Source organism: Oncorhynchus nerka, linkage group LG14 (assembly GCF_034236695.1).
Source record: "Oncorhynchus nerka isolate Pitt River linkage group LG14, Oner_Uvic_2.0, whole genome shotgun sequence".
In the NCBI taxonomy this organism is placed as follows: Eukaryota; Metazoa; Chordata; class Actinopteri; order Salmoniformes; family Salmonidae; genus Oncorhynchus; species Oncorhynchus nerka.
The window spans coordinates 33,226,695-33,251,327 of record NC_088409.1 but is presented as its reverse complement, the minus strand read 5'-3'; the positions used below and the strand labels follow the sequence as shown (position 1 = coordinate 33,251,327).

The following is a 24,633-nucleotide window of genomic DNA, read 5'->3' as shown; positions in this document are numbered from 1 at the left end:
AGCGGAGTGATCCTGTCGTTTAGAGTTCACATCTATCTGGTTTCACATCTGTCTCAGACACCGGCGGAAGAGAGGGAAACAGCTGTTTGGGTGGAGTCAGACCCGGGCTGCATCCCAAATGCTACCCTATTCCCTATATAGTGTGCTACTTTTGACCAGAGTCGTATGGGTTTGTTGTGCATTAAATATGGAATAGGGTGCCATTTGGGGACGTCACCCTGGAGTTACCTGATGTGATGCTTTGTATTTCAAAATGAGCCGTGAAAGGAAGTCTGGTGAACATTGTGATTCCATCCACACTTAGGTAAGAGAACAAACAAGCCCGTAAAGGCACCTAGGTAATTGAGTAGCGTTTAATATGCAGAAGAGATGGTGAAAACGGCTTCAGTACTGAGACATAATACTAATAGGTTACCCAGATGGGAGGTGGAGTCTGGGATTGGTTGAGTGTCTATTTACTAAAGTAGAGTGTTTTTATTGACCTCTCTGAAGACAATAGCGTCGGGGAAATGCACTCTCTGGCCACTTTGTAAACGACAAGCTTTATCAGAATGTTTGTTTGTTTTTTAGTTAGTTAATTCAGAGTGTTTCTCTCTCTCTCTCCATGCAATCTGACGGATACTCTGTGCACTTTGGCTGGAAAGTGTTGCAATTTTCAAAACAACTCAACTAAAGACACGGCTCCCAGCTCAAAGCTGAGGCTGGATAGATGGATTACTGCCCTTACTACTGGCAAATAGATTACATCAACTCTCTTGAACACTGCATACTTTAGATAGCAAACCATTCATTTGAAAGCAACAGTGCCATTGGAAAGTAGAAGGTTTTAGCCCATTTCTCCTCAGGAACACCGAGATGTTAAGGCAAGGTGTTGTAAACTAAGGTAGAGCACGTGGATCTGAGCGCCATACCTCAATCTGCAGCAGGGCCTCTTCTCTCTGGCGAAGGGCCTCCACGTCTTCCTCACTGATCTCTGAGAGGAACGCTTGCTCCTGTCCATCCCCCCCGGAGCTCTCTGCTGCACCGCCAAACAGGGGACCCCCCTCCTCACACAGCTCTGCAAATGGAGTCTGGGGGCTCTGTGCTCACACACACACGCACACACACACACACACACACACACACACGAGAACATTACAAATAGATTTGTTTTGAGAATACCAATGTATATTGCTTCTGACCTGCACCTCTTTCTCCCTGACTACATTAACCTGTTGAACCTATGGGGGCGCTGTGTCATTATTGGTAAAACGACGTGCCCATTTTAAGCGCAATATTTTGTCACGAAAAGATGCTCGACTATGCATGGAATTGACAGCCTTGGAAAGACACAACTCTGACGTCTCCAAAACTGCAAAGATATTATCTGTGCGTGCCCCAGAACTAATGCAACAGGCAAAACCAAGATGAAGTTTCATACAGGAAATGCCCCGGATTCTGAAGGCGCTGTGTTCCAATGTCTCCTTATATGGCTGTGAATGCGCCAGGAATGAGCCTGCGCTTTCTGTCTATTCCCCGAGGTGTCTGCAGCATTGTGACGTGTTTGTAGGCATATCATTGGAAGATTGACCATAAGAGACTACATTTACCTGGTGTCCCGCCCGGTGTCCTGTGTGCGTAATCTGTAGGTCCATGCGCGTTCCATTTCTTCAGAATTGAAAGTAAACTGCCACGATTGATTTTATCGTCGATAGATATGTGAAAAACACCTTGAGGATTGATTCTAAACATCGTTTGCCATGTTTCTGTCGATATTATGGAGTTAATTTGGAAAAAAGTTCGCGTTTTAATGACTTATTATTATTATTTTTTCCTTACCCAAACGCGATGAACAAAACGGAGCGATTAGTCGACACAAATAATATTTTTTGTAAAAACGGAACATTTGCTATCTAACAGAGTCTCCTCATTGAAAACATCTGAAGTTCTTCAAAGGTAAATGATTTTATTTGAATGCTTTTATGGTTTTTGTGGAAAATGTTGCATGCTGAATGCTAACGCTAAATGGTACGTTAGCCATCAATACTGTTACACAAATGCTTGTTTTGCAATGGTTGAGAAGCATATTTTGAAAATCTGAGATGACAGTGTTGTTAACAAAAGGCTAAGCTTGAGAGCAAATAGATTAATTTCATTTCATTTGCGATTTTCATGAATAGTTAACGTTGTGTTATGCTAATGAGCTTGCTGATAGATTTACACAATCCTGGATATAGGGTTTTTTTCGTAGCTAAACGTGACGCAGAAAACGGAGCGATTTGTCCTAAACAAATAATCTTTCAGGAAAAACTGAACATTTGCTATCTGAGAGTCTCCTCATTGAAAACATCTGAAATTCTTCAAAGGTAAATTATTTTATTTGAATGCTTTTCTGTTTTTTTGTGTAAATGTTGCCTGCTGAATGCTAACGCTAAATGCTATGCTAAATGCTACGTTAGCCATCAATACTGTTACACAAATGCTTGTTTTGCAATGGTTGAGAAGCATATTTTGAAAATCTGAGATGACAGTGTTGTTAACAAAAGGCTAAGCTTGAGAGCAAATAGATTAATTTCATTTCATTTGCGATTTTCATGAATAGTTAACGTTGCGTTATGGTAATGAGCTTGAGGCTGTAGTCACGATACCGGATCCGGGATGGCTCGAAGCAAGAAGTTAAAGGTCTAGACAGTCAGTGTGATTCACAGCACAGGGCTAACCCCTGGCTGACTCATGGTCCTATGTTCTTGCCATGATCTGAGACAAAGTACCTGAGCCAACCGGAGAGCAACTGGGGGGAAAACATCCTATACTCCCGGAATACAATTTCACCTCAACACAACTAGACTGTTTCACACTTTAAATATATCACTCTAGACAGCTGCCACCCCCTCTTCACACTGTTTACCCAAGTTCAATCAAAAAGTACTAGGACGCCTTTCTTCTCTGTGCAGGCAGTTTACTGAGCTCACTCTTCTTTCAGCGCGCTCAATGGCAACGTGGGAGTCGGTCACTGAAAGAGGCCCACATTGATCTGCTCATTTTGACCCCTAATTGCATATTTATGACATTGATAAAACCCTGAGGTGGCTTTTGTTTTTCCTGCCCACAGTGTGACTCATCCAATCATTTTGTTGTTCCTCTCTTACTGTGGGCAGCTTCTTCAGTACGGACGTGGGAGGGGCTAGAGGAGGACCTGTGTCTTTGGTCTGTCCACTCAATGTGAACCACACAGCCTATCTGCTCTATCTTCTGTGCTGTTTTTGCTTTTTGTTGTCAGTGAATATGCACCATCTGCTACAGTAGTGTTACTGACATCCGAGGTATGGGTCTCTTGGCCGGGCTATACTAAATTACCGACCAACTACTTTTCCCCAAAACTGCAGAAATGTAGTGATTTGTGAAGAAGTCTTCCTTATTCTCATTTATGAAAAAAGGAAAAACCTTCGATGTCCATTGAAGTTTCTTTCTTCACTGAAGATAATCACTGTTACGTAACCTGTCCTTATGTCTGGAGTCAGAGACGTTTTCCTCTTGAGCCAGCATAATGAAAAGACCTTGATGAAATTGATTCAGCAGAAAATAAGCCTGAATAGTTAAGTCTCTGGTGTCCTGGTGCTGTAGGGTTCAGGGGTGTGTAAGGAGAACCTCAATAGTAGTGTCTTCAGTGGGGCTTTATACCTGAGTTTGTGTATTCTCCAGCGGGTCATTTGAGCTAAGTATGATTTCAAATGAGAACTATTTCAGGGAAAGTTAGGGATAATGTGAAATTTGTTTCAATAACATCAATATCAACACCTACAGATATTTGCATTGATTTTCAGGCAGAGCTCTAACTTGACATGTTCATACTGATATTATTCCAGGACATTACAGTGAAACCATGAGGAAGTTTAAAAGGTTAAATGAAGATCAGGCAATGACAGCCTAGCTACCAGCATGAACACCTAAATGAGACATTACTGTAAAAAATATCTGGTTGTTTTTACGGTAACTTACTGGCAGACAGTTACCTGTAAGTTACTGTAAAAAAGGTACTGTATGTACTTTACAGTAATGTACTGTTAAACATTTATTCAGAATTTACAGTAATATGCTGTACTTTCTTTTACAGTAACTTACAGGTAACTGGATGCCAGCAAGTTACATTGTACAGTGACACAGTGTCACATACAACACAGTAACAGTACACAGTGCATCATAAAGGACGTCTGAGTTTCTCATTAGCTTTATTGAGTGCTTTTGATAAGGATCAGTGCAGTTTTCAGTGTTGTTATTGCCGGTGTGATGTATGAATAAATTCAATCATGATTTAATTGTATTGTGAAGTGGTAAAAAAAAAAATCAGCTCAGTCCCTCTTAGAACTCATAGAAATGTGACACCTTCAAAATGATTCACTGTTCATTCATCTCTGACTTACAACAAATGACTTTGGTGTATTGTTGTCTTAGTTGTCTCCTCTCCTGTCCCCAAAGGTGTTCTAAGAAGGCTATATATCTCATGTAATCATTTGTATTGGATGTCTCCACGGGAGACAAAATACGACGGGTTACACAGAAGTGAGAGAGAGAGAGAGGTCTCCAGACACAATGCTTTCTGGTGTATCAAAATGATACCTGTTATCTGACTTCAAGACAGTTTTTATATGGTATAGCCCATGACTATATGTATAAATCACAATATAGACATACTAATTGTCATGATTTTCCACTGTATGTGAGTGAGTCTGTCTATTTCTGTGATGTCTGATGGAATATAGATTGGATTATAATTTTTCCATCTCAGTAGTCTGAAAGTGTTGGGTTCCAATGAAAGCATAAAAAGGGGGCTGGATAGAATCGTCACACGGTATCAGAGTGCATCTCGTCTGTTTTTTATAGCCTACAGTTCTTTTTATCTAGTTCCTCCAGGCTAGACCGTCTGTGGCTCATATTCAATACCAAACTATCTGTTGTCTCCTCTTCTGTTCTCTCTCTCTCTTTCTCTCTCTTCTGCCTCTCTTCCCCAGTGAAAAAAGCAGGATCATCCCATCACAGATCTCTTATCATCCCACCTCCTCCCCTGAAGGGATGGGAAGATCTGTGTTGATGCAGCCGGGACAACTATGTCCTGCAGAAGGTACATATAGCTCAAACCCATAATGTGTCTCTCCCTTTTGAACTTTTGAACTGACATAAAAATACAGATCATGTGTTGAACAACAGTGGCAGTACTGAAGGGACTTGGATGTATGGCTAATACATTGTCTGGGAGTGGAGAGAAGAGAGGGAGAGAAAACAGAAAGAGGGAAGAGAAGAGCGGGAGGGAAAACAGAGAAAAGGGAAAAGAAGAGAGGGGGAGAGAACTGAGAGAAGAGCGAAGAGAAGAGAGGAGACACTAGACAAAGCTTCAAAGAACCTCTCATAAGAAGGCAATCAAACAAGGAAAGCCAAGCTTATTATCTTTGTCTCTAATGAGCGTTGTCACCTTCACAATGGAACAAAGGCCAGTACAGACTGATACTCTGTGCATCAAACTCACCTGCTTCATTTCTGTCTGTGCCGGGGGTAGCAGGGCCCTCGAACGGTCTGCAATTTTCTGAAGAGACACAAGAAGAGAGAGAGCACAAGAGCATGAGAGAAGCATTTAGTTCATATTGTACAACATACTGTATGTTGCAGCCGGGTTGCAAATCAGCTCTTTATGTTTCATGTCACAAGGTCACCATTCTCTATAGAACAACACCCCACCAAACAGATGAGAAGACATGAGGCAATGCAAGGGAACCTTTTGCAGATCTCCATAGCGTTGAACTGACTCTGAGAGTTCTGTCTTAAGTCTAGTCAGGCGAAGACGATCTTGCTGTGAAAACAAGAAAAGAAGAACGAAGATTAGTGACAATTATCTTAATTTATGTCTCTGCTTCTGTGTATTTAATTAGATACCAAGTCTGGAAAAATAGATGAAAAAAAAACGTTTTTACCCGTGTAGAGCCAGTGATGATATCAGAGAGTTGTTTGATGAGTTGACTGGTGCTGGTGATGACTTTGTTCGTTTGCTGCTGTGTAGAATGTCTGCAATTGAAGAGAAAGAGAGCCAGAGAGAATGACATAGAGAAAGAAAGAGTGAAAGAGAAAGCGAGTGAGATAAAGAGGGAGAGAGTGCCAGAGAGAGAAGATGAAAAGACAAAGATATACGCACATAGTCTTTAGCTTCTAAGGTGGTATGAGTGAGGTTATTCTCGGGGTTGTGAACTCTGGAGGACGTGGCAGGACATGGCAGCTTTTATCCCCTGGCGCTGGATTCTAGAACGTACAGTGTGCCTTCTGGGCTGGCCAGGGCGATGGGAACTCAGAGTTCCATGGGAGTTCTACCAATTAAGTGAATCAATATTAACGACAGTCTGACAGAGCAGAGGTAGGGACATGTCCTGTACAATGGCCCAGTGAGGGACGCAGGGAGCTGGGTGTTCTTTCTCTGGCAGGGGGAGAAAAAGAGGAGCCACCCAGGCTTTCACCATCAAAAAACACAGCAGCTTACAAACTACAGTGCTACCGAGTGGTGGGAGGATGGAGGCGCACTCATTATGGCTATAGCTTTCAGCCAAGGATAGTATGGATTTTTATGTTGAATGAATGAACCCACAATTATTGTCTACGAGCACATTTATTATCAAATAGTGGCATACGTGTGGATGGCGATTCAATCAATAAGTATCTTTTTAAACAATTCCATTTACAGCCTGCCACTTATGGTTTATTTGGCCAAACAGTACATTGTGAAGACAACACAATAAGATAGATGCCTTCAGTAAGTTTACTGATTTCAGACACTATTGTGATTATGAAAATCATATTCAAATCTCTGATAGAGAATAGTCACATTTGCATGCACAAAAACATTTTCTTGCACTAATATCAATACTGACTGCCTGTAGCTTTTCACATTTGTTTTCAACGTCTCCTCCCACACACTCATTTACTGAAGCATCTCTGGGTAGTGACATTTGCATCCCTTTGATATTATAAGTAGAAATAGTGCAACAATATTGAATTTTAAATGCCTGTTATATTAAATGAAGTTCCCTTTAATATAGACCACATGAAAAATGCAACAAATCTCTTCTAGGAAGATTGCAAGAAAAAAAGAAAATCTCCAAGTTTTCACCATCATTGTAAGTCCCTAGTTACTGTCATTTCTGAAGATGATTATTTATTTCATGCGACTAGTGATTTATTTTAGTCTGTCCCTCATTTTAAGGTCAACCCTGTTAGGTGAACTGAACTCTCGTTTTAATATGGTGAAACTATTCCTTTTAAATGTTGATAAAATAAAATAAACACATCGTAGACTAAAACCATGTGAGCTTGTTCGACTCTTTTGGACATTTTCTGGTGTTTTATGGTGAGATAAAGAGCACATTTCCAACATTACCCATAGATAGGCAGGCTAGAAATGTTTTAGCGACTACCTTTTTTTGAGAAACTTGGATTAAATTGCCTCCCTGTTGCACACAACCAGCTTCCGTTCTCCCTGTCAAGAGGAGATTCATGGCTGATTTAAGATTAAATCGTCAACCTTGTTACCGTCAACCCTGTCACTTTATTTGGCACTGAATTGACACTTACTATAGTAATATTTTAGTTGTACCTCTGTTTTTTATGAATTTGGAAATGTGCTCTTTATCTCAGTGGAGCAGTAATATTTCTGGATGAAGTTGGGTTTGTTGTTTTTAGGTTCAGGTGAGGGCTGAGGCTAGTGATATTGTGTTGAGGAAACCTGGTAGATGAAACTGAACTGGTTGAAATTAAACTGTCTGTGAGTTCTTATGACCTTAGAAATCTGGTTGGATAATACTATTCAAGACTGTGTTGATAATCTTAAGCATAGTCAAAAAAGCAGTCTGTCTCAACAGAACCCTGCTTGCCCAGAGGCAGCATTACACATGGGAGACATCAAGACAGCACCTCCTCTCTCTCACACACTATCCTTCAGACAACTAGTCGCAGGTCTCCCTGTGTGCTCTCTCTCTCTCTTCACTTCCATCCCTCTCTCACTGTCTCTCTCTCTTTACGCTCCACCTCTCTCCCACTCTTTCTTTGTCTCTCCATCTCGCTCTCACTGGGGCTGATCAGCCACAAAAGAATGCAAAGCAGAGCACAAAGGAGAAAGTCATCGGAGGTGACTGATTGCAATTCACATGATATTTTTACATACTTTTCTGCTGCTGAGCCCCTACTCTTGAGATCTTTGTGGGGCGCCAGTGACTAACAGACCTCGATAGCTTTGTAATGTGATACGTCAGAAGAGAGTGAGAGGGTCCTCTAGAGTGGGCGATGTGAACCGAGAGAGTTTGGCACAACATACTGCTCGGTACAGTGGCATAAACCTACACAGATGATCCATAGAAACTCTAGAACAGGTGCAAAATGACTCATAGATGATCCACAGGAATTCATTAAAACAGGTCATAATGGATTCTTATGTTTAGTACATGGAGCATTGGAAGATGTTGATGATAATGTTGATAAGTGTTGTGTTCTATGCACACATTTGACATGTTTTTGTTGTTGCATGGTTTCAAGTTAAAACCATTGAAGTACAGGTTATCCCAATCAATGTCATACAGTGAATACAGTGTAGGCCTGAGGACAACAGAATTAGGATATTCACCTCCAGTGTATTAGGTTAACTCATTTCATGCCTGCAGATCCAAAGGCACAGTCCTTCTCCACATAGCACAGTCATGTTGTTCCTGTTGTGGCGTGATGGTGCACGAACTAGCCGTGAGTTTACCGTAATCCTCTGGATGTCTGAGAAGTCTTTGACTGAACCGTTAAACGATGACACCTCAGCCAGAGGTTTAGCCATCTTATTAATCCCTTTAGTTCCTGTGTGTGTGTGTGAGATTGTGGGTGTGTGTGTATGTGTGTGTGCGCATGTTTCCTTTACCTACCTAAGATACAACAGAAGGTCACAGTCAAGCTTATTATTGACAGTATGCAGGTGGATTTAAAAGCACTTAGAGCACACTTTTGATCCAGCATGCTGAACCAACTCCAACTTTCAGCTGTATCAGGGTCATATGATTGACTAGATATTTTTGCTGGATATTACAAGTGCCTCATCCAGCCCACAGCTACGGACTCTAATTAACAACAGCAGCTTTTACATGTGTTCTAGTACAACCGGTCTTGCATGAATGGGGGAAGTAAAGCAGTAATCAACTCTTGCACAACATTATGAATGGCTGTTTTCGTGAGTGGTTTGAATGTATCACTGGCAGATACAGTATGACCTTGTTGAGGCAATGCAGGGTGACAGAGACACAGCAGGATTATGTCATACACAAAAAACTCAGAGGTCATACTTTCTCTGGCTTTATGGGCCATACTTGTAGCTCAACTTATTTCTCCCCTCAGAAGCTAGCGTGACTGTACTTTTGCTTGGCCTTAAACCTCAAGATCTCTCACTCTTTCTCTCTCTCTCTGAAAGAAAACAGGAAGTCTATTTTCCCACTGTTTTCCACTAGGCTGGCTTGGTTATTCGCACAGTGTCCAGAGAATTACAGTGACATGGCCCTGGTTCTGAGTTCACTAATACACTGAGGACTGTCTGTCTCTCTATTTTTCCCCCTCATTTCCTCTCTCCAGATTTAGATCAATATTTGAGGACTTGGGTGGGGAGGTAAGGAGAAGGTCTCTCTAGCCGTGTTCATCCCTGGGTCTCTACAGGGAGCACCAGGACAGAATGTACTGTACATCAGACCAGGGTTCAAATCATATTCAGAATCCTACCTTTAGTGTTTGATTTAGCCCAGCGTTTCCCAAACTTGGTCCTGGGGACCCCAAGGGGTGCATGTTTAGTTTTTTGCCCTAACACTCCACAGCTGATTCAAATAATCAAAGCTTGATTATGAGGTCATTATTTGAATCAGCTGTGTAGTGCTAGTGCAAAAAACTAAATGTGCACCCCTTGGGGTCTCCAGGACCGAGTTTAGGAAACACTGCTCTAGACTGTCTGGCGAACTACATCGGCAGAGTTTGCAATTGTGCGATTATTTCATTTTTCCATTGCGCCACATAAACTCAGTCATGCCCTGATAAAGTATCTGAAATTAATTAAAATAGTACTTGAACCCAGGTCTGCTGTACTGTGCAGTATGTTGTGTCCAAGCTAGGCTAGAGGGGACCAGGGAGCACCAGGCTCAGAGGCTAAGCCCAGACTGCACAGACAGCACCAGACACTAAACCAATGTTCTTATTGCAGATCTCCACAACAACTAGGAAGATTTTGTGAATTTAGACAGTATTTGTTCAAGGCCTCTCACGCAAGCATAAATGCACGCACCACAACAGTTTTATATAGTTTCTTCTTCATCACTCCTTCAAGCATTGTCTATCGCTCTCTCTATATATATAACCTCATGTGATTTCATTAAATTAATTGTTCCACAGTGCTGTCTTTAAAAAACTAAATAGAGTATGGTCATATTGACTCAATTAAACCCATGTAGCATGGTAGAAAACAAATTACTTTTGTGGAAAAAATGATGTTTCTAAATATTAGCACAGGGCTAATATAGTGTATTGTCTGCACAGTAAAGGTTTATTTCATCAACAAATGGAGGCATATTTGACATGTTTGTTTTATCAATAATATATTTTACAGTACATTAGTTTTGTGGATTTTGTAATAGACCCTCCCACTCCGTCTGCCGTATTCTCTCTTTGCTCTTGTTTTCCTTATTAGGATGCTGGTGGGCGGAGTTGGGAGGGTCGTCAGCTACATGGGAAACACCTGGGAAACACCACTTCTCCATTCATGGAAGAGACTCTCTCCATGCAGACACCTTTCTAGATTTTGTTGTGTTTCTTGGTGGCCTTTTGGTTGTTTGCTTTGGCACCTGTCAACAACTTGCATTATCACATTCATGCATGCAAAACACTCACTTACACTACTGATTACTGATTACACACACCATTGTATATTGTACTTAGTTTACTTTATTTAATAAATATATGTTTTGTTACTCCTTATCTCCACGTTGTCTCCCTTTTGTTACGGGCTTTGAGCCGGTTCGTGACAATGTGAATTTAGCAGAATATTTCTTGATGGTTTAAAGGCAGTATAGTATGGTAGTACGTGCTTCTACACCTGCATTGCTTGCCGTTTGGGGTTTTAGGCTGGGTTTGTGTACAGCACTTTGAGATATCAGCTGATGTAAGAAGGGCTATATAAATAAATTTGATTTGAATTTGATCAGTACTGTGCAGTTATGTGTTGAGGTTGTTTGTAGGAACATCAGTGTGTCTGATATGACACTATTTAATATCCCATCAAAAATGTCATATCATTTTATAGCACCATCAAGAAAACATAGGAGTTATTTGCTAAAAGGTTCCAAGTTAACTCCATGATAAATGTGGATCTGTCTCTGCAAGATGAAAGCCCTGGGTAGATACAGTAATTGACGTAACGTTTCCTACATTATCCTCCATCTATAGCTCCAGTGTATGTACTTTAATGTACTGTACTGTGTGAGGGCTTTGCTGTGGGGAGCCCGTGGCAGAAGGTATGCCTTATGGCTGGTTGAGGAGAGGCTCTTTGAGGCCCTCTGTGGCAGTTGGCCTTCTGTCTGTATGTCAGAGCAGTCTGTTGCCTCCTCTGTTCTCTTCTCTCTCCTCCCCTTCATCTTGCCTCTCCTCCTTCTTCTTCTCCCTCTCTTCTCCCCATCTCCTCTCCCTCCCTCTCCCTCTCCTCTCCCTCTCCACTCCCTCTCCACTAAACAGTGTCCTTGTCCTCTGGTGGGTTACGGACGAGTCGCCACCGAATGCCTAATGCACTAACAAAGACAATGACACTCAGAGGGAGCGATTAATCCACTTAGACTTTTGCTGTGTGCATTTCCACGATTACAAGGACGGGTCCAATTCTATTAACCGTGAGATTGTGGTTGTAGCCGGGAGTAGAGAGGTAGACCGTGGGTGCAGATGGTTGATTAACATTCTTAACCAGAGGCAGGGCATTTGTGTGCACTGTAAAATATGCCCACCATTATAAAAGTAGATGAAGACAATCTCCTCTTGTGAAAATTACGACAGTTACGGTAGTCGCTGGAAGTGGCAGTGAGTAGCCGTGAGTATGCGGCATCCACTCAGCATGAAAATAATCCAAATCGTACTGCACCATTCAACCATTCAACTGTACCATTCAACCATTCAACTGCACCATTCAACCATTCAACTGCACCATTCAACCATTCAACTGTACCATTCAACCATTCAACTGTACCATTCAACCATTCAACTGTACCATTCAACCATTCAACAGTACCATTCAACCATTCAACTGTACCATTCAACCATTCAACTGTACCATTCAACCATTCAACTGTACCATTCAACCATTCAACTGTACCATTCAACCATTCAACTGTACCATTCAACCATTCAACTGTACCATTCAACCATTCAACTGTACCATTCAACCATTCAACTGTACCATTCAACCATTCAACAGTACCATTCAACCATTCAACTGTACCATTCAACCATTCAACAGTACCATTCAACCATTCAACTGTACCATTCAACCCATTCAACCATTCAACTGTCAAACCATTCAACTGCACCATTCAACCATTCAACTGTACCATTCAACCATTCAACTGTACCATTCAACCATTCAACAGTACCATTCAACCATTCAACTGTACCATTCAACCATTCAACTGTACCATTCAACCATTCAACAGTACCATTCAACCATTCAACTGTACCATTCAACCATTCAACTGCACCATTCAACCATTCAACTGTACCATTCAACCATTCAACTGTACCATTCAACTGTACCATTCAACCATTCAACTGTACCATTCAACTGTACCATTCAACCATTCAACTGTACCATTCAACTGTACCATTCAACCATTCAACTGTACCATTCAACTGTACCATTCAACCATTCAACTGTACCATTCAACTGTACCATTCAACCATTCAACTGTACCATTCAACTGTACCATTCAACCATTCAACTGTACCATTCAAACATTCAACTGTACCATTCAACCATTCAACTGTACCATTCAACTGTACCATTCAACCATTCAACTGTACCATTCAACTGTACCATTCAACTGTACCATTCAACCATTCAACTGTACCATTCAACTGTACCATTCAACCATTCAACTGTACCATTCAACTGTACCATTCAACCATTCAACTGTACCATTCAACCATTCAACTGTACCATTCAACTGTACCATTCAACCATTCAACTGTACCATTCAACCATTCAACTGTACCATTCAACTGTACCATTCAACCATTCAACTGTACCATTTAACTGTACCATTCAACCATTCAACCATTCAACTGTACCATTCAACCATTCAACTGTACCATTCAACCATTCAACTGTACCATTCAACCATTCAACTGTACCATTCAACTGTACCATTCAACCATTCAACTGTACCATTCAACTGTACCATTCAACTGTACCATTCAACCATTCAACTGTACCATTCAACCATTCAACTGTACCGTTTAAACATTCAACTGTACCGTTTAAACATTCAACTGTACCGTTTAAACATTCAACTGTACCGTTTAAACATTCAACTGTACCAGACGAGCTAAATCACTTCTATGCTCGCTTCGAGGCAAGCAACACTGAGGCATGCATGAGAGCATCAGCTGTTTTGGATGGCTGTGTAATCACGCTCTCCGGAGCCGACGTGAGTAAGACCTTTAAACGGGTCAACATACACAAGGCTGCTGGGCCAGATGGATTACCAGGACGCGTGCTCCGGACAGGTGCTGACCAAATGGCAGGTGTCTTCACTGACATTTTCAACATGTCCCTGATTGAGTCTGTAATACCAACATGTTTTAAGCAGACCACCATAGTCCCTGTGCCCAAGAACACAAAGGCAACCTGCCTAAATGACTACAGACCCATAGCACTCACGTCCGTAGCCATGAAGTGCTTTGAAAGGTTGGTAATGGCACACATCAACACCATTATCCCCGAAACCCTAGACCCACTCCAATTTGCATACCGTCCAAACAGATCCACAGATGATGTAATCTCTATTGCACTCCACACTGCCATTTCCCACCTGGACAAAAGGAACACCTATGTGAGATTGCTATTGATTGACTATAGCTCAGCGTTCAACACCATAGTACCCTCAAAGCTCATCACTAAGCTAAGGATCCTGGGACTAAACACCTCCCTCTGCAACTGGATCCTGGACTTCCTGATGGGCCGCCCCCAGGTGGTGAGGGTAGGTAGCAACACATCTGCCATGCTGATCCTCAACACTGGAGCTCCACAAGGGTGCATGTTCAGTCCCCTCCTGTACTCCCTGTTCACCCATGACTGCATGGCCAGGCAAGACTCCAACACCATCATTAAGTTTGCAGACGACACGACAGTGGTATGCCTGATCACCAACAACAACGAGACAGTATATTGGGAGGAGGTTAGAAACCTGGCCGGGTGGGGCCAGAATAACAACCTATCCCTCAACATAACTAAGACTACAGGAAAAGGAGGACCGAGCACGCCCCCATTCTCATCGACAGGGCTGTAGTGGAGCAGGTTGAGAGCTTCCAGTTCCTTGGTGTCCATATCACCAACAAACTAGAATGGTCCAAACAACAAGACAGTTGTGAAGAGGGCACAATAAAGCCTGTTCCTCCTCAGGAAACTAAAAAGATTTGGCATAGGTCCTGAGATCCTCAAAAGGTTCTACAGCTGCAAAATTGAGAGCATCCTGACTGGTTGCATCACTGCCTGGTTCGGCAATTGCTCGGCCTCTGACCGCAAGGCACTACAGAGGGTAGTGCGTAAAGGACCAGTACATCACTGGGGCTAAGCTGCCTGCCATCCAGGACCTCTACACCAGGCGGTGTTAGAGGAAGGCCCTAAAAATTGTCAAAGACCCCAGCCACCCAAGTCATAGACTGTTCTTTCTACTACCGCATGGCAAGCGGTACCGGAGTGCCAAGTCTAGGACAAAAAAGCTCCTCAACAGTTTTTACCCCCAAGCCATAAGACTCCTGAACAGGTAATCAGATGGCTACCTGGACTATTTGCATTGTGTTCCCTCCCAACCCCTCTTTTTACGCTGCTGCTACTCTCTGTTTATAATATATGCATAGTCACTTTAACTATACATTCATGTACATACTACCGCAATTGGGCTGACCAACCAGTGCTCCCACACATTGGCTACACAGACTATCTGCATTGTGTCCTGCCACCCACCACCTGCCAACCCCTCTTTTACGTTACTGCTACTCTCTGTTCATCATATACGCATAGTCAATTTAACCATGTCTACCTGTACATACTACCTCAATCAGTCTGACTAACCGGTGTCTGTATGTAGCCTCGCTACTTTTATAGCCTCGCTACTGTATATAGCCTGTCATTTTACTGTTGTTTTATTTCTTTACTTACATATTGTTTACCTAACACCTTTTTTGCACTATTGGTTAGAGCTTGTAAGTAAGAATATCACTGTAAGGTCTACACCGGTTGTATTCGGCGCATGTGACAAATAAACTTTGATTTGATCATTCCACTGTACCATTCAAACATTAAATTGTACTATTCAACCATTTAACTGTACCATTCAACTGTATCATTCAACCATTCAACTGTACCATTCAACCATTAAACTGCACCATTCAACCATTCAACTGTACCATTCAACCATTCAACTGTACCATTCAACCATTCAACTGCACCATTCAACCATTCAACTGCACCATTCAACTTCAACTGCACCATTCAACCATTCAACTGCACCATTCAACCATTCAACTGTACCATTCAACCATTACACTGCACCATTCAACCATTCAACTGCACCATTCAACCATTCAACTGCACCATTCAACCATTCAACTGCACCATTCAACCATTCAACTGCACCATTCAACCATTAAACTGCACCATTCAACCATTCAACTGCACCATTCAACCATTCAATTGCACCATTCAACCATTCAACTGCACCATTCAACCATTCAACTGCACCATTCAACCATTAAACTGCACCATTCAACCATTCAACCATTCAACTGTAGCATTAAACCATTCAACTGCACCATTCGACCATTCAACTGTAGCATTAAACCATTCAACTGTCGCGGCTTTCTTCCTGGGAAGGAGAGGCGGACCAAAACACAGCGTGGTTATAGTTCATGGTTCTTTAATAAGAAAACTCAAACATGAACAAACTACAAAACAATAAACGTGAAAACCGTAACGGTCCTAACTGGAGCATAAAACACAAAGACAGGAAACAATCACCCACAAAATACCCAAAGAATATGGCTGCCTAAATATGGTTCCCAATCAGAGACAACAATAAACACCTGCCTCTGATTGAGAACCAATCTAGGCAACCATAGACTTACCTAGACACCTAAACTGAACACAACCCCATAAATCTACAAAAAACCCTAGACAAGGGAAAACATACAAATCACCCATAACACACCCTGGCCTAACCAAAATAATAAAGAAAACAAAGAAACAAAGAAAACTAAGGTCATGGCGTGACATCAACTGCACCATTCAACCATTTAACTGCACAATTCAACCATTCAACTGCACCATTCAACCATTCAACTGTACCATTCGACTGTTCAACTGTAGCATTCAACCATTCAACTGCACCATTCAACCATTCGTCTGTAGCATTCAACCATTCAACTGTGCCATTCAACCATCCTTTCAAGACACTAGAATGCATACAATACTGTAGCTGTTGACAGCTGACACAGAGGGGTCACATCACATGGAAAACCATTTTCTTTCCAGTAATTCAGAGCAGTGAGCCCAGATCATTGTCTATAATGGTTCACATCCTGCACCAATATTAAAGAAAGCAACAGAAAGCAAAATAAACACACACACATACACACATTCAGACAGTGTAGGTTTCCAAGGTGATCATAAAAAAATGTTGATAGAATTGATGACATGCCAGGCAGCACAGTGGGGTGTAATGCATTTTAAACAGACACAATCATCTCAGATTGGCCACTTTGTCATCAGGCAGGAATTTGGTAATTGCTGGCAGCTCAACTAAAACAAGTATAATCAATATCGGCTATGAAAGAGGACATTGAAATATTTAGAAAATATTCTCTGTTCTGGAGCTACTGAGCTTAATGTGACCCTCGGCATGATTAAAGGACAGACAGGTCAAGCAGCATGAACACTCAGAGGCTATGTATCAGGCTACACTTTATCTGTAGCTAATGCATGGTTGCAGCAGTATGTGATGTCAATAACACAGCAGTAAATGGTTAGTGTTCAGACGGTTGGTTAATTGAGGGAGGAAGCCGTTGAGTTACTCGCTTGAGTTGCACACTAATGTGTTGATATGAATATGTAAATACTATAATTTCCGTGTGTGTGTGTGTGTGTGTGCACGTGCGTGTTGTGATTACTCACAGGCTCTGGCGCAGTTCAGCAGTGTCTCTGGACGTTCCCAAAGATTGAAGACTCTTCTCTAATGTTACAACTGAGATGAGGAGGGAACATATAGCATTGTAAACATCAAAGGAGTGCTTTTACAGTACTAACCTCAGCAAAAAAATAAACGTCCCTTTTTCAGGACCCTGTCTTTCAGAGATAATTTGTAAAAATACAAATAACTTCACAGATCTTCATTGTAAAGGGTTGAACCTTTCTGGTATGCGGAACACCCCTCCACTAAACTTTTTTTTTTAATTAAAAAGATCTCATAATAAAATTCCTCAAACATTTCAAAACATCTCAAACATCTCAAAAATCTCTTAACTAAAATTCCTCAAACATACAAGTATTATGCATAATTTTAAAGATAAACTTCTTGTCAATCCAACCACAGTGTCCGATTTCAAAAAGGCTTTACGGCGAAAGCACACCATGCGATTATGTTAGGACAGCGCCTAGCCACAAAAAAACATACAGACATTTTCCAGCCAAGGAGAGGTGTCACAAAAGTCAGAAATAGCGTTAAAATTAATCACTTACCTTTGATGATCTTCATCTGGTGGCACTCCCAGGACTCCATGTTACAATAAATGTTTGTTTTGTTCGATAAAGTTAATCTTTATGTCCAAAAACCTCCTTTTTGTTTGCGCGTTTAGTTCAGTAATCCATATGCACAAAGCTTGAGCACAACACCCAGATGAAAAGTCAAAAAAGTTCCATTAAAGTTCATAGAAACATGTCAAACGATGTCTATAATCAATCCTTAGGATCTTTTTATCATAAATATTCAATATTATTTCAACCGGATGACAGCATTGACAATAGAAAAGAAAGATAACCAAGGATGCTCTCATGGCCACGCTTGATAAACAACTCATGGCTTTCAGCTGAGCCACTTACTCTGAGTGGTCTTATTCTCTCCCCTTTCACAATAGTAGCCTGAAACAACTTCTAAAGACTGTTGACATCTACTGGACGCCTTAGAAAGTGCAATCTGACACCACAGACACTGGATATTGGATAGGCATTCACTTGACAACTACAAACCTCAGAATTCCCACATCCTGGTTGGATTTTTCACCTGCCATATGAGTTCTGTTATACTCACAGACATTAATTTAATAGTTTTGGAAACCTTAGAGTGTTTTCTATCCAAATCTACTAATTATGTGCATATCCTAGCTTCTGGGCCTGAGTAACAGTTTACTCTGAGCACGCTTTTCATCCAAACTTCCCAATGCTGCCCCCTATCCCAAACAGGTTTTAAACACTGTTCCCCATGCTTTTAAACACTGTTCCCCATGAACCATAAACAATTAATGAACATGGACCTGTGGAATGGTCGTTTAGACACTAACAGCTTACAGATGGTAGGCAATTAAGGTCACAGTTATGAAACTTAGGACACTAAAGAGGCCTTTCTACTGACTCTGAAAAACACCAAAAGAAAGATGCCCTGCTCATCCCTGCTAATCTGCGTGAACGTGCCTCAGGCATGCTGCAAGGAGGCATGAGGACTGCAGATATGGCCAGGGCAATAAATTGCAATGTCCGTACTGTGAGACGCCAAAGACAGCGCTACAGAGAGACAGGATGGACAGCTGATCATCCTCGCAGTGGCAGACCATGTGTAACAACACCTGCACAGGAACGGTACATTCGAACATCACATTGGCGGGACAAGTACAGGATGACAACAACAACTGCCCAAGTTACACCAGGAACGCACAATCTCTCCATCAGTGCTCAGACTGTCCGCAATATGCCGAGGTCATCACCAGTTATCACCGGCAACAACGTTGCCTATGGGCACAAACCCACCGTCGCTGGACCAGACAGGACTGTCAAAAAGTGCTGGACTGACGAGTCACGGTTTTGTCTCACCAGGGGTGATGGTCGGATTCGCGTTTATCGTCGAAGGAATGAGAGTTACACCGAGGCCTGTACTCTGGAGTGGGATCAATTTGGAGTTGGAGGGTCCGTCATGTTCTGGGGCGGTGTGTCACAGCATCATCAGACTGAGCTTACTGTTATTGCAGGCAATCTCAATGTGTGCCTTACAGGGAAGACATCCTCCTCCCTCATGTGGTACCCTTCCTGCAGGCTCATCCTGACATGACCATGCAGCATGACAATGCCACCAGTCATACTGCTCGTTCTGTGCGTGATTTCCTGCAAGACAGGAATGTCAGTGTTCTGACATGGCCAGCGAAGAGCCCGGATCTCAATCCCATTGAGAACGTCTGGGACCTGTGGAATTGGAGGGTGAGGGCTAGGGCCATTCCCCCCAGAAATGTCTGGGAACTTGCAGGTGCCTTGGTGGAAGAGTGGGGTAACATCTCACAGCAAGAACGGGCAAATCTAGTGCAGTCCATGAAGAGGAGATGCACTGCAGTACTTAATGCAGCTGGTGGCCACACCAGATACTGACTGTTACTTTTTATTTTGACCTCCCCCTTTGTTCAGGGACACATTATTCAATTTATGTTTGTCACATGTCTGTGGAACTTGTTCAGTTTATGTCTCAGTTGTTGAATCTTGTTATGGTCATACAAATATTTACACATATGTTGAGTTTGCAAGAAAATAAACACAGTTGACAGTGACAGGATGTTTCTTTTTTTGCTGAGTTTATATCAACAGTATAACAGAAAAGGCACAGTTACACATGTACACACACAAACATATATTCAAGACTCACCATTTGCGTTGATCTGGAAAATGTTGGAGGAGGTCTCTTGAAACACGTCTTGCAGCTCTGAGGAGCTGACCTGTGTTGCTTGGAGAAGACATGATTTCAGTTCGATGGAGCATGATAAAAACACACCAAAAACAAGGCAGATATCGTAGGTAAAACACAACAGCCACAGAGCTGTTCTATCATGAAATGTGTTACAGTGAATTTGGGGTTTAGCCTTGTCCAGGACTGTAATCCGGGTCCAGGGACTTTGAACCAAACACCTTAGGTAACTGCTAAATAGCTCGGAGAGAATGTACACTGTTTATCATGAGACACACAGAAAAAACAGGCCAAGGTCGGACTCTGTCTAATTCTGACCCCTAAAGTGACTGTAAAGTTATTTTTTGACATTTTTCTCCAACTACTACCAGTAGTGTGTGAAAATGACAATGGGTGGTGGGGATTACTGTTTGGAATGAAAAATTACAGGAAAAGAAAGAGGAAATATGTTGAACCTGCATATTGTATAAGCATTGTTCCATTAAGCTGTGCTCTTTAACCACAACCGACGAACAGAATAACAAAAGAAAGGTTTGCAGTTCACTGAGACATAGGATCGTCATGTCTGCATATTAAGGGTCATTCACTTGATTTAACAAACTATGGACAGTTTCCTGTGGTGGAAGAAATATGATTAAGTCAAAAGTACACACTATATGACAGCAATACATTTTAAAATGGTGTCATTTTTCAGTTCGACGACCATTACTGCCCCTAGTGTGATCTACATACTCCCGCCTTCGACACACGCTTGTCCAGTTCTTCCCATCGTTATGATAAATGGCGGATGCTCAATGTTCATGCTACTTCACATGGAATCACCTATGTCTGTGTGGAGGAACTCAGAGGGCTAAGTCATCCCTCTCCTCGCATCAGTGACCCAGTGTTTCACACTCTGCTGATGGAGGGATAGAGGGAGAGATGGAAGGATGGAGGACTACTGAAGGGTGACACAAGGTCACCTAATGACACGGATGGTGAGTGCGATTTCAGGAGGGACATTGATTACTCTGCACCGTTCTACCCACTGACCAGTGGCATTACCCTGATCTCTCTTCTGTCTGTTCATCCTTGTATGACATCTGATTAGGTTTTGTTTGTCTCTGTGAGTATGTGAGGGTTCATGTAGGCAGTGTCTGGGTGTAACGTTTTAGACTACACTCGGTTGGGGGCTTAGCTAGTTGGGTTGTAGCGTGTGTGTTAGCATGTGTGTGAGTGTGTGTGTGTGTGTGTGTGTGTGTGTGTGTGTGTGCATGCCTATGTGTAGTCAGGTCTGCAATGTGTGTGTGTGATGCCTGACCATGTCCGGTTCACGGTCAAATGAGTTGAATGTGTGTGAGACAGATATCGTGGCCGATATCATCCACTGCAGACTGCTGTGTTACGTAACCCCCCCCCTGCTGGTGGGGAAGCGGTAGCACGACGGGATCACTTCTAAGCCCTTTATCTTCCACCACCTGGATCCAGCCCCACTCTCTCTTCAATTATCACACATAGACGCACGCACACACACAGAGACACCGGCACATGCACACGCACACGCACACACACACACACACACAGGCACACAAAGACACACAAACACCTACACACACTCACATCAGCATGACATGCAAATACAGTGCCTTTGGAAAGTATTCAGACCCCTTGACATTTTCCACTTTTTGTTACATTACAGCCTTATTCTCCATTGGATAAAAACAAATCTCAGAAATCTACACACAATACCCAATAATAACAAAGCGAAAACAGTTTTTTTTAAACATTTTTGCAAATGTATTAATAATAAAAAACAGAAATACCTTTACATAAAGTATTCAGACTATGAGACACTAAATTGAGCTCTGGTGCATCCTGTTTCCATTGATCATCCTTGAGATGTTTAACCAACTTGATTGGAGTCCGCTTGTGGTAAATTCAGTTGACTGGACATGATTTGGAAAGGCACACAGCTGTGTATATAAGGTCCCACAGTTGACAGTGCATGTCAGAGCAAACACCAAGCCATGAGGTCGAAGGAATTGTCCGTAGAGCTCCGAGAGAGGATTTTGTCGAGGCACAGATCTGGAGAAGGGTACCAAAACAATCTGCAGCATTGAAGGTTCCAAAGAACACAGTGGTCTCCATCATTCTTAAATGGTGGAAGTTTGGAACCATCAAGAGTCTTGCTAGAGCTGGCCATCCGGCCAAACTGAGTAATTGGAGGAGAATTGCCTTGGTCAGGGAGGTGACCAAGATTCCGATGGTCACTCTGACAGAGCTGCATAGTTCCTCTGTGGAGTTTAGAGAACCTTCCAGAAGGACAACCATCTCTACAGCACTCCACCAATCAGGCCTTTATGGTAGAGTGGCCAGACAGAAGCCACTCCCCATTAAAAAGCACATGACAGCCCATTTGGAGTTTACCAAAAGGCACCTAAAGGACTCTCAGACCATGACAAACAAGATTCTCTGGTCTGATGAAACCAAGAATGAACTCTTTGGCTTGAATCCCAAGAGTCACGTCTATCGCAATCCCTACAGTTAAGCATGGTGGTGGTAGCATCATGCTGTGGGGCTGTTTGTCAGCGGCATGGACTGGGAGACTAGTCAGGATCGAGGGAGAGATTAATGGAGCAAAGTACAGAGAGATCCTTGATGAAAACCTTCACCAGAGCACTCAGGACCTCAGACTGGGGCAAAGGTTCACCTTTCAACAAGACAACGACCCTAAGCATACAGCCAAGACAACGCAGGAGTGGCTTTGGGACAAGTCTCTGAATGTCCTTGAGTAGCCCAGCCAGAGCCCGGACTTGAACTTGATCGAACAACTCTGGAGACCTGAAAATAGATGTGCAGCGATGCTCCCCATCCAACCTGACAGAGCTTGAGAGGATCTGCAGAGAAGATTGGGGGAAACTCCCCAAATAGAGGTGTGCCAAGCGTCATAACCAAGAAGACTCAAGGCTGTAATCACTGTCAAAGGTGCTGCAACAAAGTGCTGAGTAAAGGGTCTGAATACTTATGTAAATGTGATATTTATGTTATATTTATTTTATAAATTAGCAAACATTTCTAAAAACCTGTTTTTGCTTTGTCATTATGGGGTATTGTGTGTAGATTGATGAGGAAAAATTGTAGAAAAAGGCAATAACATTACAAAATGTGGAAAAAGTGAAGGGGTCTGAATACTTTCTGATTGCACTGTATACAATCTTTAAGTCATGAGCAAACTCTCTCCTTCATTTTCGCTCGATTTACCTTTCACTATCTCACACACGCGCACGCACACACACACGCACGCACGCACACACACACACACACACACACACACACACACACACACACACACACACACACACACACACACACACACACACACACACACACACACACACACACACACACACACACACACACACACACACACACACACGACTGCTGGAGGGTATCTGACACAGTCATTACTCTAGTGTCGCCATGTCCCCGCAAGGGGGTCTTGGACTCCTGGCAGCTACACTGGCTCTCTGCCTGACAAGCTAGCACAGAAAGAACAAGGGATGGAGGGAGGTGGAGAGAGGAAAGGAGAGAATAGAAAAGGGTGAGGCAGGAAGAAAGACTAAGATAGGGATAGAAAGGTAGCCAGGTCTGGGAAAAACGTTAGAAAGGCATTTACAAATGTTTAATGTGTTTAATTGGGCCTTTTTTCCTCCTGTCTCCTATCTGTCTCTACAGTGCTTTGGAAGAGGTCTGAACCTATAATCACGTCATAATGTCTAGCAGATCTACATCCAACTGCATCAATCAGCACAATCTCCATAAAGAGAGTGTAAAGGGAAGTGATTAAAATGTGTCTTCACACTGCGGCACGACAGGTTGAGAATTGCTGAACAACTGATACAGAAGCTGCTGATTTCGCCCTACACACACGCAAACACGCAAAACACACAAAGTGCTACAGTGATGAATGAAAACCTCAGCAACACTCGAGAGACGAATTAACATCCTGGCCTTTGCAGAGTCGCTTGTCGATACGGCAAATGCACTATCTGCAACACGTTCAATTACACTCTCAAATCAGAGCGCAACTTAATCAAAAGCCCCCATCTCATTATCTTCGAGGTCAGCAGCTGTCGTTCCACTGTGGAAACTAAAACAGGGCCAGGCCGGGCATAGACCCACTGCAGGGGAAAAATAGCCTTTTCTCCTTTCTTGCTCCCAGAGGAGCTTCCAACTTCTAAAGACTATTTCAGTATGTGATGCCTTTTAATACTTACACACAAATAGTTTTGTTGGAGACAAAAAGCACGCCAGTCCTTGATTCTAGCTATCTAACCTAGGTCAGGTAATTCTCAGATAATTGTCACAAGCTCGTGTTAACTACCATAGCTAACTTGGTTTTTAGGCTTCCGGACAATCTACTGTATGTTCAACACTC

At 42.4% G+C, this 24,633-nt stretch overlaps 1 protein-coding gene across 1 annotated transcript in view; it reads right to left on the bottom strand.

The window, feature by feature from the left end:
* Positions 1-24,633, bottom strand: part of LOC115140901 (t-SNARE domain-containing protein 1-like) — a 125,767-nt gene that overhangs the window by 71,140 nt on the left and 29,994 nt on the right. Inside the window, exons 3-8 of the mRNA XM_029679356.2 lie at positions 20,178-20,255; positions 17,453-17,522; positions 5,943-6,033; positions 5,747-5,821; positions 5,501-5,557; positions 912-1,079 (exon numbers count right to left, since the gene is read on the bottom strand). Coding sequence (XP_029535216.1) covers positions 912-1,079; positions 5,501-5,557; positions 5,747-5,821; positions 5,943-6,033; positions 17,453-17,522; positions 20,178-20,255 — 539 coding nt within the window. The remainder of the gene's footprint in view (positions 1-911; positions 1,080-5,500; positions 5,558-5,746; positions 5,822-5,942; positions 6,034-17,452; positions 17,523-20,177; positions 20,256-24,633) is intronic.